Below are 15923 nucleotides of genomic sequence, written 5' to 3' on the forward strand. Positions count from 1 at the left end.
GACAGTAAATACATGTTTCTTTGCTTCAAAAATTAAGCAAATGGTGTCCAGCTGAGTGGACATTTTTGTAACTCCATGAAAAATAGGTTCATAAAAATATTTCAATCACTTTTTTTTCATGCCTAAATAGGAATAAAAACACTCAGGAAAAAAAAAAAAAATCTTGATTAAGGCTCTGATAATTCATGCATGAAAGGGGTAAACAAGTATTTTCTTTAGTCAATCCTGAGCTCTATATTTTTGAGTAATAGTTAATTGGTACATCTTTTTAAAAGTTTCAATTATTTTAGACTGTTTGAATCGATTTTCCAGGCCATTCCAAAGATTAACCCCTCTAACAGAAATACATCTACTTTTTTTATTTGTTCTTGCCTTAGCTTTTTTAAAAATGCTGGTTCCTCTGAGGCTACACTGACTTTTCCTACATTCAAACATCTCCTGGATGTAAAGAGGGAGAAGATTATTGTGTGCCTTGTACATCACTACCACTGTTTTAAGGTCAACAAGATCATGTATTTTCAGTAAGTTAAACTCTGTAAAAATAGAGTTTGTTGATACATAAAAATAGTAGTAATAGTAATAATTCTTACTGCCTTTTTTTGAAGTAAAAAGATAGGATGAATATTTGAATAGTAGTAGTTCCCCCATATTTCTGCACCATAATTTAGGTATGGAAGAAAGGTATTCAATAATAATATAATAATAATAAACTTTATTTGTATAGCACCTTTCATACAGAAATTGTAGCCCAAAGTGCTTCACATTGATTGAAAAAAATACAATATTAAAATACATTTAGATTTGATTAGAAATACAATAAAATAAAAATAAATATAAAAACAGCGCACATTAAAATATTTGATTATGCATAGAATTTTTGAAGTGCAAGAAATGAGATGAAATGTGAGAGAAATACAATAAAAGCAGCGCACATTAAAATATTTGATTATACATAGAATTTTTGAAGTGCAAGAAATAAGATGAAATTTGAAAAACAGTAAAATAAAAAATAAAAACAGAAATACAATAAAATAAAATAAAAATGAAAAAACCGCACATTCCTGGTTCCTGAATTGTGACCCCATTTTTATCTCCTTTCAAAGGCTAATGAGAATAAAAATGTTTTTAATTTGGTTTTAAATATATTCAGTGAACTGGCTTCTCTAATGTCTTTTGGAATTGTATTCCATAACTTTGGTGCATAGTTAGTAAAGGCTGCGTCCCCCATTTTCTTTGTAATATTTCTGGGAGTCGCTAGTAAACCTGCGTTTGATGACCTCAGTGTTCTAGTTTGTACATAATTGATCAGTGAGTTTGCAATGTAACTTGGTCCGGTTCCATTTAGAGCTTTATACGTGAGGAGTAGTATCTTAAAATCAATTCTGTAGGTTACCGGTAGCCAGTGCAGGGAAACCATCACTGGAGTAATGTGCTCTCTCTTCTTGGTTTTGGTTAATAACCTAGCTGCAGAGTTCTGAATCAGCTGCAAAGTTAACAGGAATTTGTATATTTTCATTAGTAAAACACGCACATTAGACTTGAAACATGGTAGTTAAAAGTTTTGTAAAAGTGTCAAATGCTTGTGAACAATGAGAAAAGCTGCCACACGTTGTCTGGCCTAAATTATATTATGTTCTCGTCAGTCTGACCTTCATCAGGATTGTGTGTTTTAACTCTTTTTGATGATTGTGTCTCCGGTGCCACATTTTGTCATACACTGTCATTCAAATGAAGGTACCTCCTGAACCATTTGCTCTATTGACATAATCCAAACATCACTGGAAAGCTGAGATTGGGAGCTTTAGTTTGCTATATAACCAGGGTGCGATTTGTTGGGGGGGGGGGGGGGGGGGGGCAACCAACCAATATAAATAACAGGCAGGTTGTGACAGTTTTCTTACACCTATATCCTACATTACTGGCACTAACGTTCACCTGAACCGAACTGTTGGCACTCTCACAGTTCACAAACCTCCCCATGCACTGGGGCGCCATACAGGGGAGGTAAACGTGACAAATTTGTGGGCCCTAGCATTTGTGGGGGGGCCATAGAGCAGTGGAGGGGGTCCAGTGGATGCAGGTTAGAAGTTGTGAAAATTTCGTGTAAGATTTGCTGTATAAGACGAACAGAACCCGGGAGTTGGACATTGAAAATATGTAAAGTTTCACTTTCATTTCACGCCGGCATTAGTTACGTTAGTTATGGACCGCACCCCCACATATCACGTATATAACTGCAGCCCCCCTCCCCCAGCTCTGACAAAAAAACAAACAAAAAACATCCCCCCCCCCTCTTTTTTTTGACAAATCGCACCCTGTGTATCGCACATTATGGTAGAGGCCTGCACTGACCAAAGGAGAGGGGTGGAAGTGGGCGGAGCAGAGAGCAGCAGAGTGCAGTCGGTAAGAGAGAGAGGGGAGATTTCTATTAGGGGTTGACCGATACGGGTTTTTCTCAGGCTGATGCCAATTTTTTAAAAATGTGGTTAGCCGATGGCCGATATCTAGTAGATTGTCAGGGTCTGCTTGAGGTTTCTGCCTGTTAAAGGGAAGTTTTTCCTCGCCACTGTCACCAGTCACAAGTGTTTGCTCCTGGAGGATTCTGTTGGGTTTCTGTAAATTGGCTTAGAGTCTGGTTTCGACCAGCTCTATATGTGAAGTGTGATGAGATAACTTTTGTTATGATTTGGCGCTATATAAATAAAGTGTGATTTGATTTGATTTAGATTTTTGAGGCAGATATTTCAGCCTGATTTTTTTTTTTAAAGCACATTAAACATAAAATACAATTGAAACACTCAGATAATAAAGATTTTTATGCAGCGATATAAATGAAATTATTAATACACATACACATAGTACTCTTTTAACATTTATTGAACTTAAGTGCTGTCCACACAGGTGCCTGATCAAATATCCTATAACATTTTTACTACTGATCAAATATTGGCTTTCAAAAAAAAATTTAAGGATGATAGCCAATACTGAAAAAATAATCAATATATCAGCTGGCCAATATATCGGTTTACCTCTCATTATTGTGACTTTTACCAGTGTTTTAGTGAGTAAAAATAAAGTTTGGTGTCTTCCTGGAGCCCATACTTAGAAAAACACATCATAATTTACCAAAACATCCACGTTTTTTACTGATTTTTCCAGCTCAAAACAATGTTCAATCATACTTTCAGCTCCAGGTTTGTGAGAATTAAGAGAAAAGAAACTAACTTCTTCTATTTTAATTAGTAAAATTAATTCGGAGTATTACCACTGTTTTGTGTTTTAGTCTAGAAGTTGGGTTTCCATAGTAAGTTTGAGAAAAGCTGATTTAGATGATTGTATTTCAATCCAATAAAACACAGGAGCTCATTACTGCCTGATGAGCTCTGTGGAACTTCACTGAACTGGTTGTTTTCCTCCAGAATTACATATAGCCTTATATATTTTTTGCGCTGTCAGGTGGGCGTCTGCAGCCTCAGGGCGTCTTAATGTAGATTTTAGTCAAATTAATTAGCTGCAGAAGATTAGAGGGGAATTAAATGTGTTTCTATTTTTTTTTTGGTGAATTAATCCCTAGGTCAGATAAATGAAAGAGAAGGGGCATGACTGGAGGTGCAGATTTAGCATGTTTTTCAGAACGTTAAAGACACTGGAGGTAGAAAAGGCTTTTAGAAATGTTGGTTAGACTATTACTATTATTGATTAATGATGTATTTATTTTGAATATAAATGTAGAAACAAAACATTTAATTAAACATAAGACATACAATACATATTCGAAAAGGAGTGAGAGGAAGTATAACTTATAAACTCCCACCCCTTCTCCTTAAATAGTTTATAATAATAAGCTTCTTAGTCACAATAATAAGCTTCCTAGACTGAGACGGAAGTGGTGTGAAGTGAACCATGATCATTTGGGAGGGGCTGACGTAGTTACAATATTTACACATTCACTGTCCTGCTTCATGAAAAGGAAAGGAGATTAATCTGACATCACGGAGATGTTAGAAGAAGGAGGATGGACAGATACACTATATGGACAAAAGTATGTGGACACGTTAGATTCAGGTGTTTCTTCTCTAACAGGGGTCTAGGATACAAAACAATCATGACTAATGTCATGATATAGTTTAATATTGAGATAAATATCATTGTATTGGTTAGTTTGGTTTAAATTGTTATCTTTGGCTTCCAAAATGCCTCAGAGATGGTTTTGACTTTATTTCTCTCAACACTGATTGTTTTTTTAAATCCATGACTATGATTTTCAATGTTTTACCTCAAAATCATGCTTCGACTGTAAATAATAATTTTCTACCACAACTAATCATCTACTTTCTTCACATCTCAATGAGGAAGAAAAATCCACCATTAACCCATAAAGACCCAAATATCCACAGGTGACCAAAACCATCGTCTGATCTAAATTGTTTAATACCTGTAGATCCATTAATCCTATCAATACATGTAAATAATTGGTGCAAAATGCAGTTAACTCATCTTTTCATGGTCATCACATATGACCCATTTGGACGTTCAGAGGGTCCGTAGTTACCGTGGAAACACCATCATCTTCTACAACATTGATTCACCACTAAAACCCATGAAGTTGGATCAGTGACAGTGGATGGACACACTGGGTTTATGTTCAGTTAATGAGAAATTTTGTGGAAAAAGTCACGTTTTCTTCATTTTTCTCTGTTTCCAATATTATGACAATCAACTTTAATCTGTGTTTTTATGAACATTTACATGATACTGATCAATTAAATATGGGAAAATACCTGATTTTCATTGAAAAAATGCTAAATACAGAGAGCGATATTATAAGAAATGGTGATAAATCACTTAAGAAAGGCTAAATGGAGAGAAAAATTCATTTTGGAATGGACACAAAAGTAGCACTGGGTCTTTATGGGTTAAACTTTAAGGAAACATTGATGTTTATATTTCAAATCAGCATGAACAGGACATCTTACAGCTGTATGATGATGATGTGTCCCAATATTTTTGTCCATATAGGCTATAAACGTCAATATTTCCTCAGAGTTTAAGGGGAGATTTTTCTTCCTAAGTGAGATGAAAATAGAAGAAAACAGATGCTTAGTTCAGGTAGAAAATTATTATTTACAGTCAGAGCATGAAAAAAAATTGAGAAATTTAAAGGTAGAATATTTAAACTCATAGCCATGAATTAAAAACAGAAAAAAACAAAATCAGTGTTGAGAAAGAGTAAAAACTATATTTATCCCAATATAAAACTATTTTATGACCCAGACCCCTGTTAGAAAAGAAACACCTGAGTTCAACGTGTCCCAATACATTTGTTCATATCGTGAAATTGTTAAGTCATGTGATCTCACTGTATTGTATCTCGTGCAGGCGAAGCAGTCAGAGATGGAGGGGGTGAAGCAGCAGCTGGTGGACATGGAGAAACAGAGGGATGGACACAACGAAACCATAGAAAAACTCAAACAGGTAACGACCACATCCTGTCTGCTTGAGAAACCATGACCTCATGTGACATGTACTGTTTCCAGGTTCATTCGCTTCTGTTCATTCCATAAAACACATCCAGTTCATTCTACTGCTGTACATGTGATGATGAAGAGTAGAGGAGGTGGATGAAGATGAGAAGGAAAGTTACAAGTCTATTCTTAAAACAAACGAGAAAAAATAGTTTGGCGCTAGTTAACATTAGCACATTAGCTAACATTAACACTAACATTAACTAACAATCAAAGTCAGCTTTATTATCTGTTTTACCATATGTACAGCACATATAGAGGACTGAAACTGCAAAACTCTTTCTTTTTTAAATTTATTTATTTTTTTTAATTTATACTTCTTCCTTCCCCTTTTCGACCATGCAAATTCAGACTTGAAAGAAAGAAAGAAAAAACTCTAAGGCCCACAGTGCAACAATGAACATAGTAGAAAAAATACACAAAAATAAAATATTCATAATATATTTCAATACTAATACTAATATAACATTATCTGATAAAATGGATCATAATGGATTCCCCTTACATTGAATACATCTGCACACTGTCTGTTTCCTTTATCAGCCCTGTATCTCTGCTGTACAGTTCAGAGAAGGTAAATAAATAAGTGTATTTGAGTTGAACAGTTGGCTTTAACCTCTTCTGAACCATAACTGAAGCCTGTTGTTGACTGGACCTGTAAATGAGTATTATTGTACTATGACGTCAGACTTAACAAGCAAATGATATTAATCAGTCTTGGAACATTCATCTGATATAAATGCATAGAGCAGTGTTCGCAAGTGTCCTCGTGAGGGAGGATTTCAGCCCTGGGAGGAAACAGATGTGCTGAACAACGGCTTTTCCGTGTTCTTTTTCTTATGTTTACCTGAGTCGACCCTGTGGAAAAGAATCTAAATGAAAGATGATGAATATTTAATGTATTAGCAGATAACAGACTGTGCAATATAACAGTAGTTAAAAGTTCATATTATGTTTTTTTTTGTGCTTGATGTTTTTGCAGTGTCACAAATCACGATTTTTAGAGCGAAATTTTATGTAATTTGGATGACCTGAAGAATATAATGATTATCATTACATTCTGTACCGTGACTGAAAGAACCAACAGACTTTTTGCCAAACTTATTGTTCATTGTAGCACCACAAGGTTAGTTTTGTATTGCATGTAATGCAAAGGTTGTATATTGCGTGCGCACCTGCCCGGGGACAGCAGATGGAAAGTAGCTTGTAGCTAACTCTGGTGCAAAGCATCTCTTCTCTTTAAGGTGAATGTATTTGTACATTGTCCCAGACAATTAAACAATAAACTAAACAAAACTAAACAAGGAGGCGCTACAATAAACATAATATTTATTTGTGGCTCATATGTGTATACTTAAAACATTAGAAGCAAAAACAGCAATGATTACTACAATATAATGTGCAATAATCTGTTTACATTTCGGTCATTTCTCCTCCTCCTTCTTTATTAGACTTAGACAAACTTTACTGATCCACAAGGGAAATTACTTGGTTGCAATACTTCTACAAAAACACTAAAAAAAAACTACAAAAGCAGTCTTGACAAAACACTAGTAAAAAAGAAAAATAGAAACAAAGGAAAGTAAGTGTGAAGAGATAAAAGCAATAAATGATATAATTAGAATACTCAAATAAAGCAGAAAAATATAACATTTGCATATGTAGAAATTATTATTATTATTATTATTATTATTATTACTATTATTATTATTATCTGCACTTTGCTCTGTTTTCTATTTTAAATAAATGTGTGTCTTTTTAAATGTTCTCGTCACCATTGATCCTGTGGATTGTACTTTTGTTCATCGTACTACATGTTGAATGACAGTAAAGTATCTTGAATCTAATTGAGCCGAATGACTGATCTGTCCGTGTTACACTGTCTGTGTCGGTCTGTGCAGGAGATTAAAGACACCGTAGACGGTCAGAGGATTCTGGAGAAGAAGGGAAGCTCAGCGGTGAGTTAAACGTCCATCTGACTGTTGTTAGCGCATACAGATGGACACACAGACAGGATTTAACCCAACGTGTGAGAGAGAATATATTTAGTCGAGTAATTTAGGAGCAGTCTTGCGTGAAAACTAATAATTAGGAAGTAAATCCCTGACCGCGTATGTGTCTGTGTTCGCAGCTGAAGGATCTGAAACGGCAGCTGCAGCTGGAGAGGAAACGAGCCGACAAACTGCAGGAGAGACTCCAGGAAATACTGACCAACAGCAAAACCAGGACAGGTACTGCAGCCGGATCCCAAACCGGGTTTTTCACTCAGGTTTCAGTTCTGCACAGATTCACAGAGGAATACTGTGACATTTCACAGTTCACACTCCCACAGTGACAGTAAATACAGTTAAATCTGCTGAAACTCCCCTTTTAAAGACCAACTGAAACCCAGAACTGTGACTCAAGTGTCTCTACTGTGGAAATACAGGAAAAGACTTCAGGCTTTTAAATATCAGCCATTGATGTGACGATGAAATGTCACAGATGCAGTTTTTTCAGTCAAAAAAGGATAAAGAGAAATCATATATATTCCTTTATATTCTAAACTGCAAATCATCTTTACCTTCTGTATCGATGAGTAAAAATAACATAACCTGATCCCGATCTTATTGCTGCATGATTTTAGCCAAAAATAAAATCTCGATTTCTTTTTTTTCTCCTTGGGGTCTAGATTTGAGAGACTAACTGTCCAGTATATGTCATCAGCTGCAGAAAAATTAAACTGCAGTTGCCGTGTTTCAGCCAGTAGAGGGCAGTCACTGTGCATATTTATAAACCAAAATGAAGAATTTAGATACTTTGCGGTAAAATGTCAAGATTTGGACCCAGGTCAATCAGAAAAAGTATTGAATACCCACATACGCTGGTTTGGGGGTCCAGTGACTGTTCTATGCAACAGTTTAACATTTTATATTTTTTGTTCTTGCAGTCATATTGTGTTCTGCTAAATCTCCTGAATGGACAGCTCTGCCCTTTAAAGACTCCAGTAAAGTGTGTGTGTGTGTATGTGTGTGTGTCCTAAGTGGCTGAGATGTGATTGTAACACGGCCGATGGGTCCGATAATCGGCGGCGTGCTCTCCCTGCATCAGGAGGTTCTGGCTCAGTCCGGAACCTTCTGCTCAATATTTAATGCGGCGCTCTGATTCCCAGAGCTGAGGTGGACATGCCGGCGTCAACACACACACACACACACACACACACACACACACACACACACACACACACACAAACACACACCGAGTCAGGGCGGTCCTCAGCCTCATGTATAATCTATGAGCACTGATGAATGTTTAAAGGGCTCTTCTGCACAAACCTGAGAATCAGACATTTTAAAGTAGGCTGCTTATCTCTGTCCACTGCCAGCACCACCTTAAAGGGACGGTCCAGCAGCAGGACGGTCCACTCACTTAAAGGGACAGTCCACCATTCAAAGGGTCCACTGACGCATACACCGATCAGCCATAACATTAGGACCACTGTTGGGAAAAGTGTTAATAATAGTGATTATTTCATTCCAGTGGTTCTTTTAACTGGGTTGGATATGGTAGACACCAAGTGGACATCCTTGAAGCTGATGTTTTGGAAGCACCAAAATGAACAACATAAGGAACTGGGTGACTTTGGTCCATATTGTAACAGTGATGACTGGGTCAGAGCATCTCCACAACTGCAGGAGTTGTTGTTTGTTCCTGGTCTTCAGTGGTTCGTACCGACCAAAAATGGACTAAAGAAAGACGTCCCAATCTCAGGACCGTTGATCATCTATAGACAAATGCATCTGATACATGGGGATCCACCTCTATACTCTCTATGACATGATTGACCATGAATGATGATATGGACTTTCATTTGGGTTCATGACTTTTGACCTTGGGGACCATGAAGGGTCAACCTCAAGGTCACCAATGTCTACATTTCAACAATCTTCTTCGAAGCTACTGGTCGGATTCATTTCTAATTTATATATGTAGCTTCTTTGGGACCATGTCTACAAAGTTAGTTCACAGTTCTGACAAATTTAGATTTTTGATTTTTTTTTAATGATTTTTTTGGAAATGTTAGACATTTGCCTTTATTTATAATGGTCCATATTTTGATGGCTTATGACATGGAAATGGTTACAGATCAATATAGCTACTATTGAGCACTGATAGGAAGTCATATATGGACTTTCATTTGGGTTCATGACCTTTGATGTTGGGGACCTTGAAGGGTCAAACTCAAGGTCACCAATGTCTACATTTCAGCAGTCTTCTTCTCTAAGGCCCTGTCTATACAAAGATGGTTTTGGTCATATCTGCAGAACTTTTTCATTGGATAGGCCTTTCATCAACATGAAACCAGCATTTTCAGTCACTGACACCGCAACTTTTTGATATGACACTTTGAGATATTAATATAGCTACTATTGAACACTGATAGGAAGTCATACATGGACTTTCATTTGGGTTCATGACTTTTGACCTTGGGTGAACTTGTAAGGGTCAAACTCAAGGTCACCAATGTCTACATTTCAACAGTCTACTTCAAAACTACTGGTTAGATTCATTTGAAATTGTATATGTGGTGTCTATGGGACGATGTCTACAAAGTTTGTTACTTCCGCCAGGAGGTATTGTGATCACTTTGCTTTGTGTGTTTGTTTGTTTGTTTGTTAGCAACTTTACGGGAAAACTATTGCAACCATCTTTACCAAATTTTACCCACAGATACGCCTAGGCCCTGGGGCCAACCCATTCAATTTTGGGCTAAGGAGGCCAAAGTTCAAGGTCACAACAAGGTCACAAAATCTCATATTTTCCTATCTCTCATCATTGAGCAATTTTTGAAAATTCATAAAAAATTCAAAACAACTCCAATTAGCCTCCAATTTGATACACCCATAGCTTATAACAATATCTTGTATCTGGCACAAAATTGTCCACATGCACTGTGGAATGTGGACTCTGTGGACATTTCAATTTAACACTGAAAATCCCATTTACGACACATTTTTCATTATAACTCAACAAATATTGATTGGAATTTAATATAATTTGACATACACATGACTGGTACCAAGCTTGAACTTTTTCTGCTGTTTGGAACAACCTTGAAACTGTTTAATTTAAAAAAGAGTTAGTCGATCCACACATGCACACCGTTCGGGGTGCTTGGCAGAGGTTTGCGTTCTCTGAACACTTGTTCAGTTTGGTTTTCATGTTTCAGAGCTCAAAATGTTGTCGTCACTGTGTTTCAGGTCTGGAGGAACTGGTTCTGTCGGAGATCCACAGTCCCAGTCGGACTCAGCAGACCGGAGACTCGTCGTCCGTCTCCTCCTTCTCCTACAAAGACATGATGAAGGAGGCACAGCCGCCCAATCAGAACAAGGTGGGTGGAGCCTGAAGCGGCAGCGCAGAAGAGTTAATTCAATGTAAGGCTCATCCAGAGGTCGTGTTGGATCCAGATGAAGGATGTACTAATAAAAGTCGGGGTCGCAGTCTGACACTGTCTCACTGTTACCTCTTTAGTGTCTGTGGGAGACTCAGATATCTCAGCGTGTGTTTTTGCTGTATTATATTTTACATCGATTTCCTCTGATGCTTCTATATTTAACAGTGTCACTCTGTCACTGTGTGTGGGTCTATTGATAGAAACACTGTAAATAGAGCTGACCGGGTCGGTTCTGTAGTGTTTCTGTCAAAACATGAAACTGTAGAGAATCACAGTCGGCTCACTTTAATGCTCTGCTGTCGTCACTGTCACATGACGGGGTGGGATGCGAGTTGCTTTTACTATCACACACTGTCAGTTTGCATTTAACTAAACATTTCAACAACTTTTACATCAGAAGATGTCCAGACTGTTGGTGAATGCTGTCATGTCCACATGTAAAAGGGGTTAAACTGAGGCTTTGGTTAGCACTTCTACTCATTAGATCTCACTTCTGATTCCTATATATTTGTTGAAAAAAGTAATATTTCGAAAAAGTTTAGAACTCGAGTTTAAGTTGTTGACAATCTTTAGGATGTTGGTGCTGTTTTAGCTCCCTGGGCGATTGTCCATGAGCTATTGTGAAGGCATCGTCATCTTCATTTCCAAATTTCTTCAAACATAATCACTTACAAAACTACTGGTTGGTAGTTCATGATTCGTCATTTCAAATTTTATTTGTCAGTTCCTTGGGACAATGTCTACAAAGTTGCCGTATAAATGCTATTTTTTGAGAAATTAAGATTTTTGAATTTCTTCACAAGTTTTTGATATATAAACAAAAATGTCTTTACTTGTAAGGTGCTGTATTTTGATGGTTTATAACATGGAAATGGTTACAGATATCAATGTAATTACTATTGAGCACTGATAGGAAGTCATATATGGACTTTCATTTGGCTCTGTGACCTTTGACCTTGAGTGACCTTGAAGGGTCAAACTCAAGGTCAGTAATGTCTGGATTTCCAACAATCTTCTCCAAAACTATTGGTTGGATTCATTTCATATATGTAGCTTCCTTGGGACGATGTCTACAAAGTTTGTTGACAGCTTCCAGAAATTTTTGAATTCTTTTTTAAAATATTATAATGGTCCATATTTTAATGCTTATTCCATGGAAATGGCTACAGAAATCAGTATAGTTCCTATTGATCACGGATAGGAAGTCATATGTGGACTTTGATTTAATTAGTTGAGTTCTCCTGCGGTGAAAGTACCACCCACTTCTATTGGGAGATTGACCTCCTGCATCCAGACCACAGGACTGTAACATAGAACAGAACCAGACAAATTTGCAAATTCAAGTTATTGAGTCTTGATAGAACATGTCAGTGAGATACAGGGACACTACTGGTCCTATTTTTTGTCTTGCCAGTGCTTTTTGCTTGTTGTCTCTGACTTCATGACCCTGAAAACATGAAGACAGAGACTGATTATGTCACACACACACACACACACACACACACACACATATATATATATATATATATATTTGAAGTTTACAAAGTTGGGAATTTTGCTCCGGTTACTAACAAGATCTTAATTTTACACAATCTTTTACTCCAGCACAGTGTTGGACATGACCGTAACAGCACAAATGGCTGTTTCGTAATGGCTATGAATATTTAAGTCCCTGCTTTTATAGTACATATTGTTAGCCTCATAGCATATTTGCCTATGTCATATTTTTTTCAGATCATAGCTAGTTATGCAAAATTAAACAGCAGTGGTAGGAGTTACGCAGGTATCACAGTTTGGTCAAAAATATGACTTGGAGGCTAACAATAAGTATTTTTATTTTTTCAAGCTAAATTTCCTGAGATTTTAAAGCCTCGTTACATGTTTTAAACAGAGATTTATAGAACTGTCGTATCTTGGAAACAGATTGTACAATTCCTCGGGTCTGTGTGTGTGATGTGTACAAGCAGCTGTTCACAGTGGGCTGTTTGGTCCAACTGTTTCCTAGACTTCTTGTGCTGCCGGTTGCTTGGTAACTGCTCAGACAGTGCAGGCTGTCGGTTTCGTCTGCCTAAGTGCTCTGGAGCAGGACTGCCGAGTGTGTAACCGTGTGTTTTTGTGTGTTCGTCAGTCCGGAGGGGGCAGTCCACAGTCTCAGCGTCCTGCCGAGCTGTCCGACGACGAGGTCGGAGAATTGTTCCAGAGACTCGCGGAGGTCCAGCAGGAGAAGTGGTTGCTTGAGGAGAAGGTGAGGAGGGAAGTCCAGTGTTACTGTGACAACCGTGTCAGTCACATGACCTGTTTGTACTGGAACTGAAGGAAGTATTCACCTCTTATTTATACATCTGCAGAGCCTTTTAAGTCTCATCCCACCTTCATGTGCTATGGGAGTTATAGAAAATACTAGTTACGAATTTCAAAATTGCACATGAACGCCCCCTCATGTTGTATTTTCCACTGAAGAACTGGGAAAAAATTTGTTACACGAGCTGCCGACATAACCCTAACCCTAACCCATTGAACTTTTCAGCATGACGGAGAGCAATGAGGGATTCATTGCAAATAATAAACATTGCTTTTATTAACGTTATGCTGCTGTTAGCTGATGATTTTTCACATTTAGAGCATACAAAATTTGCACAAAAAAAAAACTATAAAAAAATTACAAAAAACTACTGTAGCAGATGAATTAAGACGTCCAAAGCTGTTTTACCCAAGTAGCAAGTCATGATAAATTGTTTGTCAGCCACTTTTCATTTTGCTACAACAACATAAGCATTTGAACACAACACATTTGTAATTTTGAATATCCCGATCGCACCTGAAGGCAGGATTAGAAAGTTTACTGATCACCACTGTTAGTCATAAAGACTGATACTGATGCTCAACCCGTATATTTATGCATCTTTACCTTATTTATGGATTGATTGATTGATTGATTGATTGATTGATTTGATTTTAATTATCTTTTTATTTGGAAAGGCAGATGTCCATCACATATATTAATTATAGCCTTAGTCATTCAAGAACATAAAAAAGGATGGATGCAGAAAGTTTGAGTGATTATGTCCATACTGCCCTTCCAGGATTTCCTCTCACGGACTACTAATTTTCCAGTTGAAGCAATAACAAAATCAAACAGAACAGTGGAGCACACCACCTCATATATCAAAATATCATGTCAAAAGTAGGGTAGGTTCACACAAAGCACAAGTACAGTCAAATGAAGTCAGATCTGATTGGTTTTACATACTCTGTACATCTGGACCAGATCTTCTAAAATTTTTCAACTTTGATGGAAAAAGATATCTTCTCTGTAACATAAATCTCATAGACAATTATTGACTTATTTTATCATTTTAATTTGATACTAGTACTGGAGCCTTTGATTCAGCATTGATTAGATTAGATTAGTTTAGATTAGACTTTATTGATCCCACAAAGGGGAAATTCACTGGTCAAGGCAGCAACAGAATAAAGTGTAAGAAAAAATGTGCATGTATAAAGATAGTGCAAAAGACAAACTATAAAATAATAGTACAGTCTACTCTCGTTAAACCGCCCGCTGTTATACCGCCATTTTCGCTCACCGCCGACCAAAACCATTGCACAAAATCCCCAATGCATTATTCCATTAGCTACTGCCATTTCCGCCTATCGCCATCCGCCAGCCCAGTTCCATGCACAAACAACACTTATACCATTGATTTCCCGACCGTTATACCGCCAGCGTGATTGCCATCGAGTACACATAAATTTTAACAATGCACTGAAACAAACGCGCCAGACGCTGATCGCGACAAGCTACAAGTAGGTCTACGGAACGGCCACCGTTCATTTATCGCAGAACACTCAGTAGGTCAGGATGTCGGGAAGAGGACGTGGGATTAAGCCAAAGCCTCAAGATGATGGGGTGTCATTTCCCAACACGGTATAATAATGCTTAAAATGTTTCCCCACTTTAAATGATCCCTTACAACATAACAGAATCAAGATTTATTTAGAAACACAATTAGAACGGGTTAACAGAGGCAGCATAGACATCATATAGTAAAGACATGCACATTATGGACGCAACCCGTTGTAACGCCATTTTCGCTATACCGCCAATTTGGCCGTGAACGGAAGTTGGCGGTATAACGAGAGTAGACTGTAGTAATAAGTAATAAAATTGGAATATGATGTCGTTGCTGTTCTGTAGATGATGTCGGTTGCTCATCACCTGTTGTGTATTTCAGGTCAAACATCTGGAGGTGAGCTGTTCGTCTATGGCTGAAGACATCTGCAGGAAGAGCTCCATCATAGAGACGTATGTGATGGACAGCCGCATTGGTAAGACACACACATACATGGTGTACACAGACACACTGACAGGTAGATAATGGTACTGAATTATGTTTTATTTATTTCGCTTAATTCAAGCAAAAAAATCTGCCAATGGAACAAGTGAAAATTATCTTGGTAAGATTTCTTGGAATCAGATTTTCCATATCTATTGTCGAAAAATCAGTTCTTATATCTCACTGAAAAGTTACTCTTGAGGTGATTATGTCTTATTTTAAGTGTGATGAGATATTAGGACTAGAAATGAGAAAAATACACTTGGGAAGATTTTGATTTTTGCAGTGAAGGCGGAAGTAAACATGAGAACGCAGCGCCACTTTCGCGTTTTCGGCTCAGATAGTTACCGTCTAAACGTAGCCCCAAGGCTCTCCTATCTCTTGTATTTGGGGGGGAGGTGTTATCTGTAGTCTGTATATAACTCTAAAGTAGTACAGGACTTGTGTAACGCATTACAATTCTGAGACAGTCATATCGTAAGGTAAGGAATTACTTTTAAATAACAGTAACTAGTCATCTGTAATGGATTACTGTTTGGAAGTAACTTGCACAACACTAGTCGCTTTTCCATTGGACATCTGCGCAAAACTTTACTGATATTTACTAAACGTCGAAAAAACAGAAGT

General features: G+C 37.4%; 1 protein-coding gene across 7 annotated transcripts in view; it reads left to right on the forward strand.

The window, feature by feature from the left end:
• Window positions 1-15923, forward strand: part of gripap1 (GRIP1 associated protein 1) — a 69169-nt gene that overhangs the window by 35609 nt on the left and 17637 nt on the right. For all 7 annotated transcript variants that reach the window (XM_030139597.1, XM_030139600.1, XM_030139603.1 and 4 more), the window contains 6 exons: window positions 5380-5475; window positions 7427-7483; window positions 7657-7756; window positions 10766-10896; window positions 13088-13204; window positions 15195-15288. In XM_030139597.1, the coding sequence (XP_029995457.1) occupies window positions 5380-5475; window positions 7427-7483; window positions 7657-7756; window positions 10766-10896; window positions 13088-13204; window positions 15195-15288 (595 nt within the window). The remainder of the gene's footprint in view (window positions 1-5379; window positions 5476-7426; window positions 7484-7656; window positions 7757-10765; window positions 10897-13087; window positions 13205-15194; window positions 15289-15923) is intronic.

Source organism: Sphaeramia orbicularis, chromosome 7, assembly GCF_902148855.1.
Source record: "Sphaeramia orbicularis chromosome 7, fSphaOr1.1, whole genome shotgun sequence".
NCBI lineage: Eukaryota > Metazoa > Chordata > Actinopteri > Kurtiformes > Apogonidae > Sphaeramia > Sphaeramia orbicularis.